Source organism: Lepisosteus oculatus, chromosome 4 (genome assembly GCF_040954835.1).
Source record: "Lepisosteus oculatus isolate fLepOcu1 chromosome 4, fLepOcu1.hap2, whole genome shotgun sequence".
Classification (NCBI taxonomy): domain Eukaryota; kingdom Metazoa; phylum Chordata; class Actinopteri; order Semionotiformes; family Lepisosteidae; genus Lepisosteus; species Lepisosteus oculatus.
This window is the reverse complement of record NC_090699.1, coordinates 56750786-56765674: the sequence shown is the minus strand read 5'-3', so window position 1 is coordinate 56765674 and position 14889 is coordinate 56750786. Positions and strand designations below refer to the sequence as shown.

The following is a 14889-nucleotide window of genomic DNA, read 5'->3' as shown; positions in this document are numbered from 1 at the left end:
ACAGTCCCAGGCTACCTCTCCAGTACCACTCCATGACCCTGCTTGTGACTGCATGATCGTCAGCGACACAGGGCTTCTGCTCTGTATGTAACTCAGACAGATGTGAGACTAGTAGGCTGCCTCAAGTACATGTTGAAAATTTTCTGTAGAATGTTCTAAGCCGTTTGTTTAGAATACTCTAAGACATTTGAAGACTCTCTATCTTATGCAGTGTCCTCTTGTGTAAAAGTAAAGGAGGGAGTTCAAGACAATATTATCAGAAATTAAATGTTTAAATTTAAGAGAAAAAAACTCTTCTGGAAATTAATTTCTTTCTGTGTCAACACATAATCACAACCTATTGTGCAGGGGAATGGACTGACAGGCTGCTGAAGAAACAAAGCTTTCTACAAAGAGTCCTCTTTGATCCTCATAGTTAAACGAGAGGGTTTTAATTAACAGTAATGTGTATGCAGGCAATTGTTTAAAGCCCAATTAAATATATTGGGCTGTATTTATATATATTCGTATATTTATCGCTGCTATTGGTTTAGTAAAAAAAAACTGAGACAATTGTTATACTAATGTACTGAAGTTTTGTAAAATTAATGCAAGACAGTTCCAACACTTACTATAATTATATTATCTATAGCAAAAAATAAATGTTAACAGTCCATTTAAAGGTACTGTATTCTGTAGTACGGCACGTGTTTCTCTGTATTAGTAGTGCAATGCAGGACCTGTCACTGTGCGCTTGATAAGATGAAAGGGTTATTTCATGATTTGGCTTTCTGTCCACACTGCCTGTGCAGATTGCTGATAACTTATTTTGAAAGGAAATGGAAACCCAAGGCTGCTTACACAGACAAAAATACAAAGGAGTGATATTAAAGGCACAGAAAATAATTTATTGACTGAATTAGCAAATGTTTACATTGCGCAAGGACTTATACGTTGGTAGGTACATTCAAAAGCGTGCATTGAGTAAGATCAAGATTAAAATAAGCAAATTAAAAGCTCTTTAGATATTGAACATTCGTGAGATGTTTGCCATTTTATGAATCCCAAGGTACTCGCAGCACAAAAGATTAGTTCGAAAATAAATAACATATACTACAAATTTTATATTAAATGATTTATTACATCCAAAGAAAGAAATGTTGCCTTGCTTCATGTACGGACTTGCAAATGTAAAAAGAACAGTTAAGAGTTCTGTGACTGTGCTCTGCTGGAGAAGAAGAGCTGTGCCCCGATCAGTCATCCAGCTGGCACAGCAGCGCCACCCCTCGTTTCACCCAGTGTTGGACCCGCCTGTCGCTGGGCAGCAGCATGGCGATCACAAAGTTGGTAGAGTGCCCTGTGGTGGAAAGGGTGCCCTTCCTCTCGCTGGTCTTGTACAAGGGACACACATACAGATTGGAAGCCTTTTCTGAAGCCTTCTTCTTTGCTGAGGAGGAAGCAGACACAGATTGTTTTTACAATCTCACAATCATTGTCCCCTTTTTATTTTGAGAAACAAAGCATCTTGGGATTGCCAAGTCAGTCCGTCTGAGTTGTGCCGTATACACAAGAGCTGCAGGATACATAAGAGGGTATAAGAATATAGGTATAAGAATATACACTTGCCCAAAACTTGTATTCGCTTCTGAATAAAGACAGACAACATTTCTACTTTTGCTGATGCAGTGAAAGTGGGAATCGAGGTACTTACTGGGCTTTATCCAGACAATGGGGACTGCATCGAAGAGGACTTTAGGGAACTGCTCTGCCAGAACCCCACTGTAAAGAATCAAGCAACAAGCACAACACTGAATATTTATTGACCGAGTTAATGTCAAATCAGTGCTGATCTGCCATATTATAAGAAGCACGAGATCAAACGCATATACATACGGTTTTAGGTATGAAAAAAAGCAAATGTCGGATAAGGAACAAGTAAAGGTTTAATCCATGCTGAAAAGAGAATAAGCCTTTCCTTGTTCCATTGCAGCCTACGCATGCTGATGCAGCTGCCTCCTCGAACTACAAATGTCTGATAAGCAGTTTTAAGAAACCTACAGTACCTTTTAGTTTACAATCGCCTCATATTAGCTTATTATTCCTTCTGTTTTAAAAGTAAATATGGTTTGCCAATTTCTCGTACTGACCTTTTCCTGTCCCAGCGGGCGCCGTCTAAGAAGAGGCCGTGGATATAGACTCCATCTTCCGGGGAGGAATCAGAGGTGTCATTGGGAAGAACCTGGCATGCGGATGAAGAGCAGTGAGATTACTGCCTTATCAATGTCTAAATAAGCGTTAGTGTGTGATATTCATTAGATGCTTTTCTTACATGCAGGTTGCCCTGGTAAAGCACATAAATAAGAGAAGAACAACAACAAAGCTGTAGATCAAAAACAAGGCAGTGAAATTAATCTTAATTATAATTTTGCTAAGGAGTTGAAGTCTTGTATTTACACCTAAATGTAATGTAATGTATAAATGTAATTTATAGCCTAAATGTGACTGCAGGTTGACTTTTTGGTCTTCATATGGTTTACATATACACATATTTTTATATTTTAATCACGGTAGTTAAACCTGCCTGGAACAGGTAATAAGTGAGGTCATTTTCTTGGGTTTGTTAATGAGAAGTAATAACTGTACTGTATGTCTATATTACAACTGCACAGTAATTGCTCAATGGATTGCTGCACAAGTAATCATGTCATTGTTTAACACTGACTTTCATCCTGAAAAATTCATCCCGAATTATCTGAATAACAGTCATGCAGTTCCTAGCTTGGACAAGAAGCTTATCCAAGTATTTAACCCTATTTTACTGGAGATCATCACCAGTGCATGTAGCAATGCAGTGTGTTAAATTACAGAGCTGTGCCTGAGGAGCTCCAGATAAGTGTACTGGTACCCAATGTGCTCTGTTCTTCAAAAAGTAAAAAACCTTCACCATATTGTGGTGTCCACCATGTTTGCTGTTCGTTTAAACGTGGAGTGCAAACACTTCAGTAATAAAACTGAACAAATGCAATTCATAATTAAGGTTGTTTATTTTATTGTTTTTACAGTGACTATGAGCATATTTTGCACACACCTACGTATTTATTTTATATTTATTTTGCATTACTGTACGTATTTTAATTTTTAGTCTATTCGGATGTCTGTTTTTGCTTGTCTTGGGCTGGGCTGCTGTAACACATCAATTTCCCTTCGTGATCAATAAAGTCTTATCTATCTGTTGTTGAGCTTACTAGCGAAGTGTGAATGTAACCTAAGACTCCCCCAAACTGTCCAATTCATAACAGTGCCAGAAAAGGGAACAAAAGGAAATTCCTGATAACCTTCACTAAGGATCTTTCAAAAGACTAAAAATGAAACAACTCAACCAAAGAGCTATTGAGAGTGTGCCTCACGTGTGGCATTACAGTGTGGCTTGGCAGCAATTCGTTGTCTGACCGGAAGGCGTTACAGGGGCTGACCAGGCCAGTCCAGTCCATCACTGGAGTACAGCTCCCTGCTATTTCGGACATCTTTAAAACTCGCTGTCTCAGGAAGGCTGGAAGTATCGCTAAGGATACCAATCGTCCTGGTTTCTCATTTTTCTCGCCCCTTCTCTCTGGTAGGCATTATAGGAGCATAAAGGCACGATCTTCCAGTTTCTGAGACAGTTTCTTCCCACAAACTGGTAGATTACTGATCCTTACCCCTACCACTGGCTTGGACTGATATTTTTTAAGTTGTATGTTATTTAACTTGTTGTTGCTGCTGCTGTTCTGTGTACATGTTTTTGGCGATTCCTTTAATGTCTTTGTATTTTAGCATACATGCAAATAAGCATTTCATTGCACTTCTGCATATGACAATAAACTTTAAGGCGAACTGGAACTGAAGTACCTGGAAATCAAATCCTAGCAGGTCAATGGGGATGGAATATTTCCTAGCATAATTCTGCATGGCCCCAGTCAGGAAGGCCTGGGTGAAGAAGAACCCGGACAGCCAGAACACATGAGGCTTGTCATTCTCATACCAGTCCTGGACAGAAGCACACAAAAGCACAACGTTACAGAAGGTTACACAAGGCTACAAAGAACTATTACACTTGGGCACTGTTCTACGGAATGAGCCCTGCAAGACTAAAGTTATCGTAAATTACACAATTCAACACAGTATTCAAACTTTGCAATGTGTGCGCCATTCAATATCGAGATATTTTGCAAATCGCATTTTGTATTTATGCAAATTTGAGACTCATGCAAATGGCTCCTCTATAGAATAGACGTACTCATCACATACATTTTACTCAAAAATGAGTCATCTTATTTAATTTAGCAGTGAGAAGCACATTCCATTCAATAAACCGTTTTGCATCTTCAAATGCCTAGCAATACATTTCTTTGTTTAAAGAAAAAAGGTTATTTTCTGACAGCAGCTACAGTACAATATGTTATACATACGTACAGGGACACATTAATGTTTACAGCAGTACCTGTAAGAACTTAAGTCTGGCCAGGAAGTCAGTGACATAGCTGCCAAGGGGTTTGAGGCTGGGATAGGAGCGCTTGGCCCATTTCTCTGGGACCTTGCCCACCAGTAGGCTGCTGGAGATCGCCTCTAGCTCTGCATCCATTACCACCAGCCCCCTGATGGCCTTCTGGAGGTTCTGAAGGCTTGTGCGGATTGTTCGACTCAGCCTGCAATGGGACAGATGCGATTCGTACATTTAAAAATAACCATCTTTTGATCCGAATAATAAACGTCTCTTCTGACCTCATAAAAAAAAAGGCAAAGACTTTTTACATTATTTATGGCTTCTGTTTAAAACACAAGTTTCAAATCCTTCTGATTATCAGTGGTTATCGTTACATTTGATAATGTCAAATAATCTCATTGACGTTATTTTCCCCCAACAAGAGTAACATCTTTTTCTAACTCTATGCTAAAACAAGTGGATTGACTATAATCACATAAGATAAGATAACATTAAACAGAGTGCAGTTAAGATTAGATAACCTTGCCGATAATGTGGATTTAAATCTGGAATTTGTAGCTTGGTAATCAGGACTCCCACTGTTTCGAATTGCCCTAATTTACAGCGTTCACTGATTGGACATTGGGACGTGGATTGGAAACTGCGCAGCACTAGCTCTTACGTGTTGAACCTCTCCATTTCCTGCACCAGCACAGTGTTCATGCTCTCCTCATATCTCACAGGGAACTTTGCCAAGGAAGCCTCGATGTCAAAGTCCTTTGGCAGCTGCAAAAGAAGAGAGGAACAAATTATTATTAAGCAACATCTGCAGCCAAGTAGATTACAGAGAGACAATATCAATTGCTTGGGTTTTTTCCCAAAGCAGTGCCCAGCCAGCTGGACAAGCCTGTCGCATGGACAGACCAACAGGCTCTGCTTGGGGAGCTGTGCACTGCTCGTTCGCAGTCCCCCACCTTGCTGAGGATGTCGTTGGCAATGTCGTAGAGGGTGCTGTCAGCCCCCGCACTAGCGCCCCCCTGTCGCGCGCCCCCCTGGGTCAGCAGCAGCGAGTCGAAGAGCAGCTTGGTCTGCTGCAGGTCTTTGGAGATGTCCACGTTCTCGTGCATACCGAACACCTCCGGGTGCTGGCTGAACGGAAGGGCCTACGGTGTAGAGAACGGCACGTTTAACCTTCGCAGGAGATTCCCAAGATCCATAGCTCCACCGCCATGTGTGATTTCTAACAGTGAACCACAATCTTGGATCCATATTGGATAATAGGGAATTGTTCATTTTATTAATAAGGCAGGCTCAGACAGGTGATAAGCATTTTGTTGCGAGATGACAAAGAATGGAGGGAGTGTGTAGCCAGTAGCAATTTAACTGTGATCTGATAAAACAAGAGCTTAATGAGGTCCTCATATAAATGAATCAGATACAGCCTTATCATCATAATAGACCAAATGGAACATTTGCAAAGACATCCATCCTATCAAATTATTTTCGAATGGGCAGCAAAATCCCTAATTCACTACCACATTTTTTCTGCAATATAGATTACTACAAATAGCCTTCCTTGTCAGGAAATCTGGAGTGGAAACATAATTTCACTCTTACTGCGGTCACCTTAATAAATTCAATATAGTCTTCGTAAATGGACTTCGGAGGAGCATAGTATTTCCCGCTGGGTGAGAAGGTATAACGAGGGTTTTCGATGATTTCGGGGTTGTAGAAATCTGCCAGAATGGTCATGAGGAGGCGTCTGTCCCAGTCATCTGTCACGCGGCCCCCATAGTTACACTCCCCTGTCAGGTAGGTGATAGCTTCAAAGGGCACCTGTTCATACTCATTTATAAAGAGCTGAAAAACAGCACACAGAGAGAATGCACACAGGGCATTGGAATACAACCTGAATTTAAACCCTGATATAATTTATTTTTAATGACGTCAATCAATGATCACTTTGTGGGTTTTAACTTTGTTGATCACACTGTTAAACCTGTTGTCTTGTGATCTTCCCAAGTTGCTGTACCTCAACATTAACGAATGTCACTGCTAAATGACCAGTCAGAGTATTCCTTTATTCTTGAGACAGTTTATAAGGTTTTAGTATTTCCTTTATAAACCTTTATCAACTTTTCAAGCAGGAGAAAATATTGACCTTTTTTTCGGCTGGAAATGTTATTACAGACATGTATATTTCGTATGAGAAGATCACAGTGCATTAGGGGGCTGTCATCCTTCAGATTAATCCAGCACTATACCTGTAGCTGTCTGATGCTGATACGCAGGTCTGACTCATTAAACCCATAGGGAATATTCCAGCCAAGGGGCCCAAACTTCTTTCTCTCCTGGACCAGAGCATGAAAGAAGCAAACCCCATACAAGAGCTTCTCCCATATCTGTAAGAAGAAAAAAGTACAAAACTAATGCCTTTCAATCACGATCCTGGGGTGTACATAAAAAGGTGCTTAAAAGAATATCATGACTAGCAGCTGTGCAATGAGTTGTTTTAAAAGTCCAAACATACTTTTTATAATCCTTCGTGCTTGACAAAATAAGATTAATTAATTTCAAGTGCTATCAATTAGTTGATCATATAGATCCACTAATTTATAGAAATATCAAAAATTCTCCAAAATCTCCTTTTGTTACCAACACAATTTTATTTTGCCTTCAAAACATGATTTAAAGAAAATGGGTTGGGATTAAGATATTTTTTTTAGGATTAACACTGAATTTGACAAATGATACTGATTTCAATCATCACAACTAGTTTTCTAAAGAAAAAAATATATTTAACTTGAAATGTGCAGAAAGTGGAGAACAGGTCTGCACAAATTCTGATAGTATTAAGCATGAAATAAAAATAAAGACAGTAATTAAGAAAAGACAAAGAAAAACATTTTAAAAACGGTAGAAATGCTAATAAGACATAAGAAATATGGTGCGTTGTCGCTGACCAGCTCTTTGTTGGGGCAAGCACTGAAGAAATCAGGGTCTGAGACAGGGTCGGTGAGGTAGGATTGGAGCAAGTTCAGTCTCAGGCCTGTGGGCGGCTCATTGGTCATCTTCACTCCATTTTGCAGAATGGTCACTGGGAACTGAACACAACAACAAAACACATCTGTCGCAACGTCTATACCACCATTTGTCTGGTGCTCCCCACATCTGCATGAGGCAGTATCAGATCTGCACTTGAATTCATCATTTGACTTTCCTTGGCAGTCCCTACGGTGTGTGCTAACTCTTGGATTTTAATGTAATTTGGGAAATGGGCCATTTTAGTAACAATACCGCAATACCAGAATCCGCGAAGATCACCAATATAAAGAAAAGAGGTGCAGACATAGATCATCGTAATCCACATAATATATCACCTTCATCTCATCTCAGCATTCACCCTGCCTAGTAAATTATTAGCAGTAAAAGAAAGAAAAATAATTCATTTGCAGGCACATGTTAGTCTAAAGGTTCTAGGTTCTCGAAAGCTAATTATCTGCATGAATTGTATGTATCTCTAAAACAACAATAGCTTAAGACAACACCCAAAGGTCATTTTGTCACATTAGACACAATATAAGATTGTGTTACAACTATAGTAATATATTCACAGAGGTAGTAGAATAAGAAGGCTCTGTATTTTCTAGGCCTGCTTTCAGGCAATTGGTGCTCTAATGCAGCAGTGCATGAATTTATTTATATGATGCCCTTAATATTGTGGGCATGAAATTTGTTATTCCCCCACACAGCAGCCACCTAATTTAAAACCTAATCAGCTCTTAGCACAATACGAAATTTTAGTTTGATCAATGCGACAGATGGGCTTGAGTTACACTCAACTGATATGTCAATAAACCTCTTCTCCAGTCCGTAACAAACACACCAAGACGGAAGAGTAAGCGTTGGATGATAAATTACGTAAATGGGGGAGAATAAGAATGATGTTTTGTACATGTAACAGACCACATTAACAGTAAGTATTGGAATTATTGGAGGCATTGGTGAAATTCAGTTGCCTGCAAATTCTTCATTTCTTTACTTGTTTTATAAAACAAGGAGACACCCCATGATGAAATTTCAAAATCTTCTTTTTAATCTTGTTTAAGTCCACGTTTCTCTGGATTTTGTGATAAATATAAGTTGTGACTATGCCCCCCAGTTTTCAGTCTACTGCTCTCTACCTTGGGAGATGGGTAGCTGGTGAGCCAGAGCCGAAAGTCAGGGTGACAGGTGTCAACACTGAACTCCTCACAGATCTTCTCCAGGGTGGGCATCCAGGACACGGCAAGGTGGCAGTTCTGCAGACACACCCAGGTGCCCTCCTTTATGGCGGCGCTGATCATCTTGGCAGCGATAGGACCCTGCCCCTGTCCCAGGGAGATGGACTGGAACTTGGAACCTCCCATGTTTTTGTCATTGGCAAACTTCAGTAGGCCTGGGAGCAAAGGTGGAGAGACAACGGAATGAGTGACAGGTGGAGTTGACAGCCCATAATGCCAGAACCTCACTTCTGCTTTTGCACACACTGCCTCATCTTTTTGTAACTCCTGCACAGCTAAATACAAAGATTATGATGACATGCTGTGAACCGGAATGATGTTAAAAGATCCCTGCAATTAAGCACAAAGGTCTCTGCCTTACAAGGATTATGCAAAAGAATCATGAATCATGCCTACTTGAAATTCAATGGCACTTGTTTAGCATTGAAATAACAATGCTTTAAGATATGTTTTAGTATAAATCAATACACGAAAATGCTGCTTATAAAAATGCAATTCATAAACGTTGCAAGCCACCCAATTTCAGAAAGAAAAATATCTCTGATTATTTTTTCAAGGCCTATCTCACAAAACAGTATTAATAAAGCAACCATGGACTAAGAAGTCTTGCCAGGTCTTCGTACTCACTGGCCATGGGGTCAGCTCCTGGCGACAGGATGAAGACAAGAGGGATGGTGGAGTTAGAGTCTAAGTAGCTCTTAGTCAAGTCGAAAGGTGGAGGCTCTACAAACTTCTTCCCCAGTTTATCAGTCACATAGTTTGTAATAGCTGGTGTGATCTTAAAAAAAAACAGGTATAGTGGTTAAAGTATTAATTCATGATGTACTCGGCATCAGACTATCAATCAAACTAAAATGGAAATATGATATATATTATATTACAAATGATGCCATTCATTCTCAGTTATGTTGATTGGAAAGTGATGTTTGTTAAATTCTCAAAATTGTATCAGATTCGTTGTTCATCAGTCTTTTGCCTGGAAAGTGTCCACATAAGGGACATCTCATTGTTTTCCAGTTTTACATACCTTGTCAGGCCTGAGGCATCGAAAAATGATAATCTTTTGAAAGTCATTGAGCTTCTCGTTCCAAGGTTTGGGTAAGGGGGTATTGTATGGCTCTTTGCTGTCATAAATTTCTAGAAAATTCTCTGGATACTTGCTGAAATCCTCCCTATTAAAGGAATACACAAAAAGAAACCACTAATGCCCACAAACACATTTTTCAGGTTTATAAATTTAAGACTGTAGCATCACCTATTGACATATAGCAATACATATGGTATGTTTCTATAAAAAATAACATATGAGCCAACACTGTACTTACTGCATGATGCATTCAACTATGCCAGAAAATAGACTAAAGTTAATACCATATTCACACATATAAAATGTGTAATATTTCAATACTAACAACGACAAGGACAGGACTGTAGTGATATGTGCCTGACAACAAGACTTAGCTGTGTACAGGAACTTTCCTAGAAACTGGATGGCTCCAACGTCAGTGCCTGTCACCAATACAGGATGAGTAAAAGAAAGTGAAAGATATATCTGTGTGCAGTGAGTCTCCTAAATTCAGGTTTGTACTAGGGTGGACAGGGAAGCTCTTAGTTGATATTTTCCAGTTATCATGAACTGTTTTTAAAGAGAAATGACTGTTTATAACAATAAATTGCACAGCAGAACAAAGCACATTCCTGACATTTAATGCAGACAAAGAGAAGGGTGACCCTCTCTTTATGTAGCTTACCGGAGCCCCTTGAGAGCAGGCAAGTCACTGGCTCTGCAGATCTCATCCCAGCTCCTGTCCAGCAACCAGGACGGATCTGGATTGGGCAACTTGTTCTGCAGGCCCACTCCTCCCGTCAACAGGAACATGAAGTCCGAATAATCTATCTCCTTTTTAGCCCTACAAAAAACAGGCATGAATGGTGGCATAATCATATCATAAATGGCCTACACTGTCTGCTGAAAAAAGGATCTAATGTTCCTACCACCCTTGGCAGATTTATATTAAAACCACATCAAGCACTTGACACAATATCATCCCATGCCTCTAGTAGTAATGCTACCATCTCACCATAAGCAGTTAGCAGTTAATAATAATTAAAGCTATTAATTAATTTAAATAAGCTTTTAATTAATTTAAAACTCGACCATGTGAAATAAACAAACCTATACATACAGAAAGCACAGCCAACATCTATAAAATACTGCTGGTCTTGCATTACACGTATTTTGATTTTCAGGAAGACAGGAACAATGCAGATATACTGAACCCCTGTTCAACTGCAACAGATATCTTTGCTGAAATTATTTAAAGATTTAACATTTTCCACGTGCTTCTTTTTTATATAGCAACCGGATTTATACCTCATATAGAGTATTTCACTGATTGGTTATTAATACTCCACAGAGCAGGAGCTTCTTTCTTCTAAATTGCTATATTGGTAACAAGCTTAAAACAAAAGAGAGTGACTCACAATAAGAGGTTGCAGCACAGCAGGAAAGAGAAGAGGAGCTTGTCTTTTTCAAACAGTGATCGGCATACATTGCAGTACAGGTTGTATGTGAAGTGATCATTCAGGTATCTGAGCCTTTTCTCCAAGATCTTGGACTTGTTACTGAAAAGAAATGGATGCAGTTTCTTTAGAGATACACAAGAGGGAGCAAGAGGTCTAAACTGTGTGTGTTGTTGTTTCTGTTTTATTGTTAATGTCATGAGTGATCTGTGCATTAAATAATAGAAGTATCACCAAAGTCCACAGGACACTAGTTTAAGCCACTAGTATATGCTGAAAAACGCATAACCTTACAGTCAAGACTACATGCAAAATAGGTGGGTACAGTACTGAAAAGAAGACATTTTAACCCCTATTAATCTGTAATGTTATGCTTACTGATGTTAAGATGAAGACATTTTCCGTGATTCCATATGGCAAGACTAGGTTAAAAATTTAATTTCGAGATTACTATATGCAAGTTGAGAAGACAGCCACTACAGAAAAAAAAACCTTGACTGCACCAAACATTCAAACTTTAATTCCTTTTTATTCATACTTTTAGACTTCCTTTTTCCCCGTCCCTCAATGTGACCTCATTGTGCGTTTGACTGGTTATACATTTAGAGGCTGGAATCGCAAAATAGTAGTCGAAAAAATCAGAGCTCTTTTATATGCTGTCACAGATGCTCCTTGCTGCTGGTTTATCGTGGTCTACGCAATACTGCTAAATTCTTCACATCCTACTTCACACAACAGGTAAGACATTCGAGTGAGTAGCTGCGTCAGCATGCGTAGGCTGCAAAGGAATATTGAAAGGTTCATTCCATGCTGAAAAATATAGAAAAAAAAAAGAAACATGACGTTTCGGCTGTGGATCCTTCTTCGGGTGTGAGGAAGAACGGGAAAGTAGCAGATAAATAAAGCGTAGGAGAACAAAAGACAGAAAGCAGAGGTGAGAAGGGGTGGGGAGCAGTGAGGAAAAGGGCAAAAAGCAGGAGAATGAGTGTCCAAACTCAGAGAGAACAGGAGCAAAGGTGGAAAACTGAAATCTGCAAATGAATGGAATTCATTGTCTTGTGTTTGTTTTCTACCGTTTACCTTTCAGCATGGAATTGAACTCTACCTGTTCCTTTATAGCACTTAAGATGCAATGCCACTGAAAAAAATAATTGTGTAAACAATACAAGAGTTTGGGTTTAGTGAAATTTACCTGGCTGGAATTCAAGTTGGGAAAGGCTAAATGTGCTTGTTCTTTCCACACTAAAGGAGTTCCAACATACAATTAAATGCTCCCTCCTGACCCAGTGAATTTGCAAATGTAAATTAAATTTAACAGCAATGAAGTGTCTTAGCTTGCTGTAACGCTGTAACTCTCACCTTTCCTGGATGGAATTGATGTAGAGGTTGACAAACCAGTTGAGTGAGTACTGGTACATGGGGTCAATGTTGGCCAAGTCAGCAATGCTGAAAAACAGAATCGAAGAGTGTCTGGCTATAGACCTGTAGCCCTCGCGTGACTCTGCAATCTTCTGCTCAGTCTTCTCAGCAATCTGTAGAAAGACAGAATAAAACATAAATAAAAGACTGGTCAAATGCGTCATGTGGTTCTAATTTGTTCTTCTGCTTCAGTCTATGCTAATGACTCACACAATAAATTACATTGATTAACCAGAGGCAATGTGAAATGTGAAAACTAAGGATCAGGACTTGGAATATTCATTCTACAGGGCTCACCTGTAAAAACAGTCTCCACCCTCACATTATCCCTGCAGCCCTACCTGCTGCTTCTTATTGATCTCATTGGACATGATCTTGGCTGAGTCAAGGATCTGGATGGCACTCTCGTCCTCCAGGATGTTGCCTTCGGATGACTGCAGCGTCTCCAGGATTTTATCCTCGGTCTCTTTCAGCTGCCTCTTGTTGGTGGCCGACTGCAGGATCAAGGCATTTCTTTCTTCCTCCAGCTCGGGCCTGCACACCACCCACAAGGTCATTAATATACCCAGTGCAGCTCTCCCCTATCTCAACTCTCCATCATATATTTGTACATTTGGAAGTTCTTCTTTTCATATATTAAAGTACAATTTCTTTTGTTATTCAGTGAAGTTAAGGTTAAGTAAAGCAGCTATTTGCTTTTTCTGAAGTCTTTCCTGTAATACAAGTTAAAACATGTGACAAGTGACAAGCTCAACAACAAAAACATTAAAACAATCTTCAAAGGCAACTCACGACCTGAACAGTTCTGTAACTCAATTAAGGAGAAAAGAATAGCATTCACTCTACATTTTCCTTTTCACATTCTCTTTGAAGTTGACAAGTGGTAATGAAATAGGGAAACATTATATTCTGCACACTGTAAAAGTCATGAATTCAACACAGCTGTTTTTTCTCCTCATTTTAAGCAGTGTCTCTTGTGTGCTTAACACACCCTAAGATTTCCATTTGACAGTTTCTGCAATTCCTACTGAAAAATAAAATAACATTGCTGCTAATGCTTAGTAAGAGATGGACAGATAGCGAGAACTGGACAGCCAAGGATGATGGTTTTCATTACTGCAATGCCACCCACCTTTCTTTAGCAACTACTATGCCAAGCAACTGGTCTTCTAGGCCCTCGGGTGTGATCATGAAGTTCAGCAGGGACACCTTGGTGGCCAGCTCAGGCAGGTAATGAGGGTTTCTCAGCTTGGTGGTGATGTAGAACCGGAAATCTCTGGAGTACTCAATAATGCTTTCCCCCAGTCTAATGCAATCCACGCCACCTAGTGAGCCAATAACATTTAATCATTTAAGATTTCCCCTTTTCCAGTTTTCCTTGAAGCATGTGTTAAGTGAACATTTCACTCTCAATATGGTAGTTATGTGAACAGTGGTTCTTATTATAACAGGTAAGAGCTGCATCATCTAATGCTCCAGATCTGAGGTGTCCTACCTATTGAGAGAAGAAGGGAAACTAGATATTAAGTAAGTAATTTCTGTGGTTTTGACATAGTTTTCAAGTGTCCCATAAGCACCTTGTTTGAAGATCTGCTTGAGCAGCAGAGGTTCCAGAGAAGGGTCCAGTTCTTCGCCAACATTCTCCAGCAGCAGAGGAGTACCAAACTGGATACAGTTCTCTAGGGTTCTCATGTAGTCCTGGTCAGTCAGCTTGATCACATTCAAGTTGTTCTCTTTCTCCGAATTCTTCACCCACTTGTTGGCCTGGCCCTGAGGGTCAATCATTAAAGGCCTAAAAGAAAGATAATGAAAGTCTTAAAACAACCACCCATCTCCGTTCTTCTCTCCTGCTTTCAGAATACCTACAGTATGTTTCCCCATCCATGTAGGTGAGCAGTAGAAGGTGAATCATGTAACCGGATCTTCTGTAAATGGATTTAGTCCATTAGCCCAGTAGAACATAATTTCATGACAGCAAATGCAAAGAAACCTCTTCCCTCTTCTTGCATAAACATAAACTCAAACATAAAATGTGGTTTTCTCTCCTGTCCCATACTGGTTACTGTTGTAACACTGTTTTCGTAGTAGTGAATCTGTGATCTCTCGCTTCTCTCTTTGTAACCCAACTTCACTGTTATATTTACTGTGAATTTGCTTAGAGAACTTTAGCTACTTGTAAAAATGCTATTCCTTTAAAATAAATTCAGTTGACTCCTATGATTT

General features: G+C 39.6%; 1 protein-coding gene across 3 annotated transcripts in view; it reads right to left on the bottom strand.

Annotated features, from left to right (window-relative positions):
- Nucleotides 1-861: 861 nt before the first annotated feature.
- The window catches only part of dnah12 (dynein, axonemal, heavy chain 12), a 54512-nt gene continuing 40484 nt past the window's right edge, over nt 862-14889 (bottom strand). For all 3 annotated transcript variants that reach the window (XM_015347986.2, XM_015347987.2, XM_015347984.2), the window contains exons 56-74: nt 14244-14458; nt 13799-13991; nt 13008-13200; nt 12607-12779; nt 11209-11349; nt 10476-10634; nt 9752-9896; nt 9352-9502; nt 8626-8879; nt 7405-7545; nt 6706-6843; nt 6068-6301; nt 5416-5604; nt 5124-5227; nt 4460-4664; nt 3868-4005; nt 2127-2218; nt 1691-1758; nt 862-1426 (exon numbers count right to left, since the gene is read on the bottom strand). In XM_015347986.2, the coding sequence (XP_015203472.2) occupies nt 1233-1426; nt 1691-1758; nt 2127-2218; nt 3868-4005; nt 4460-4664; nt 5124-5227; nt 5416-5604; nt 6068-6301; nt 6706-6843; nt 7405-7545; nt 8626-8879; nt 9352-9502; nt 9752-9896; nt 10476-10634; nt 11209-11349; nt 12607-12779; nt 13008-13200; nt 13799-13991; nt 14244-14458 (3127 nt within the window). In that variant the 3' untranslated portion in view covers nt 862-1232. The remainder of the gene's footprint in view (nt 1427-1690; nt 1759-2126; nt 2219-3867; nt 4006-4459; nt 4665-5123; nt 5228-5415; nt 5605-6067; nt 6302-6705; nt 6844-7404; nt 7546-8625; nt 8880-9351; nt 9503-9751; nt 9897-10475; nt 10635-11208; nt 11350-12606; nt 12780-13007; nt 13201-13798; nt 13992-14243; nt 14459-14889) is intronic.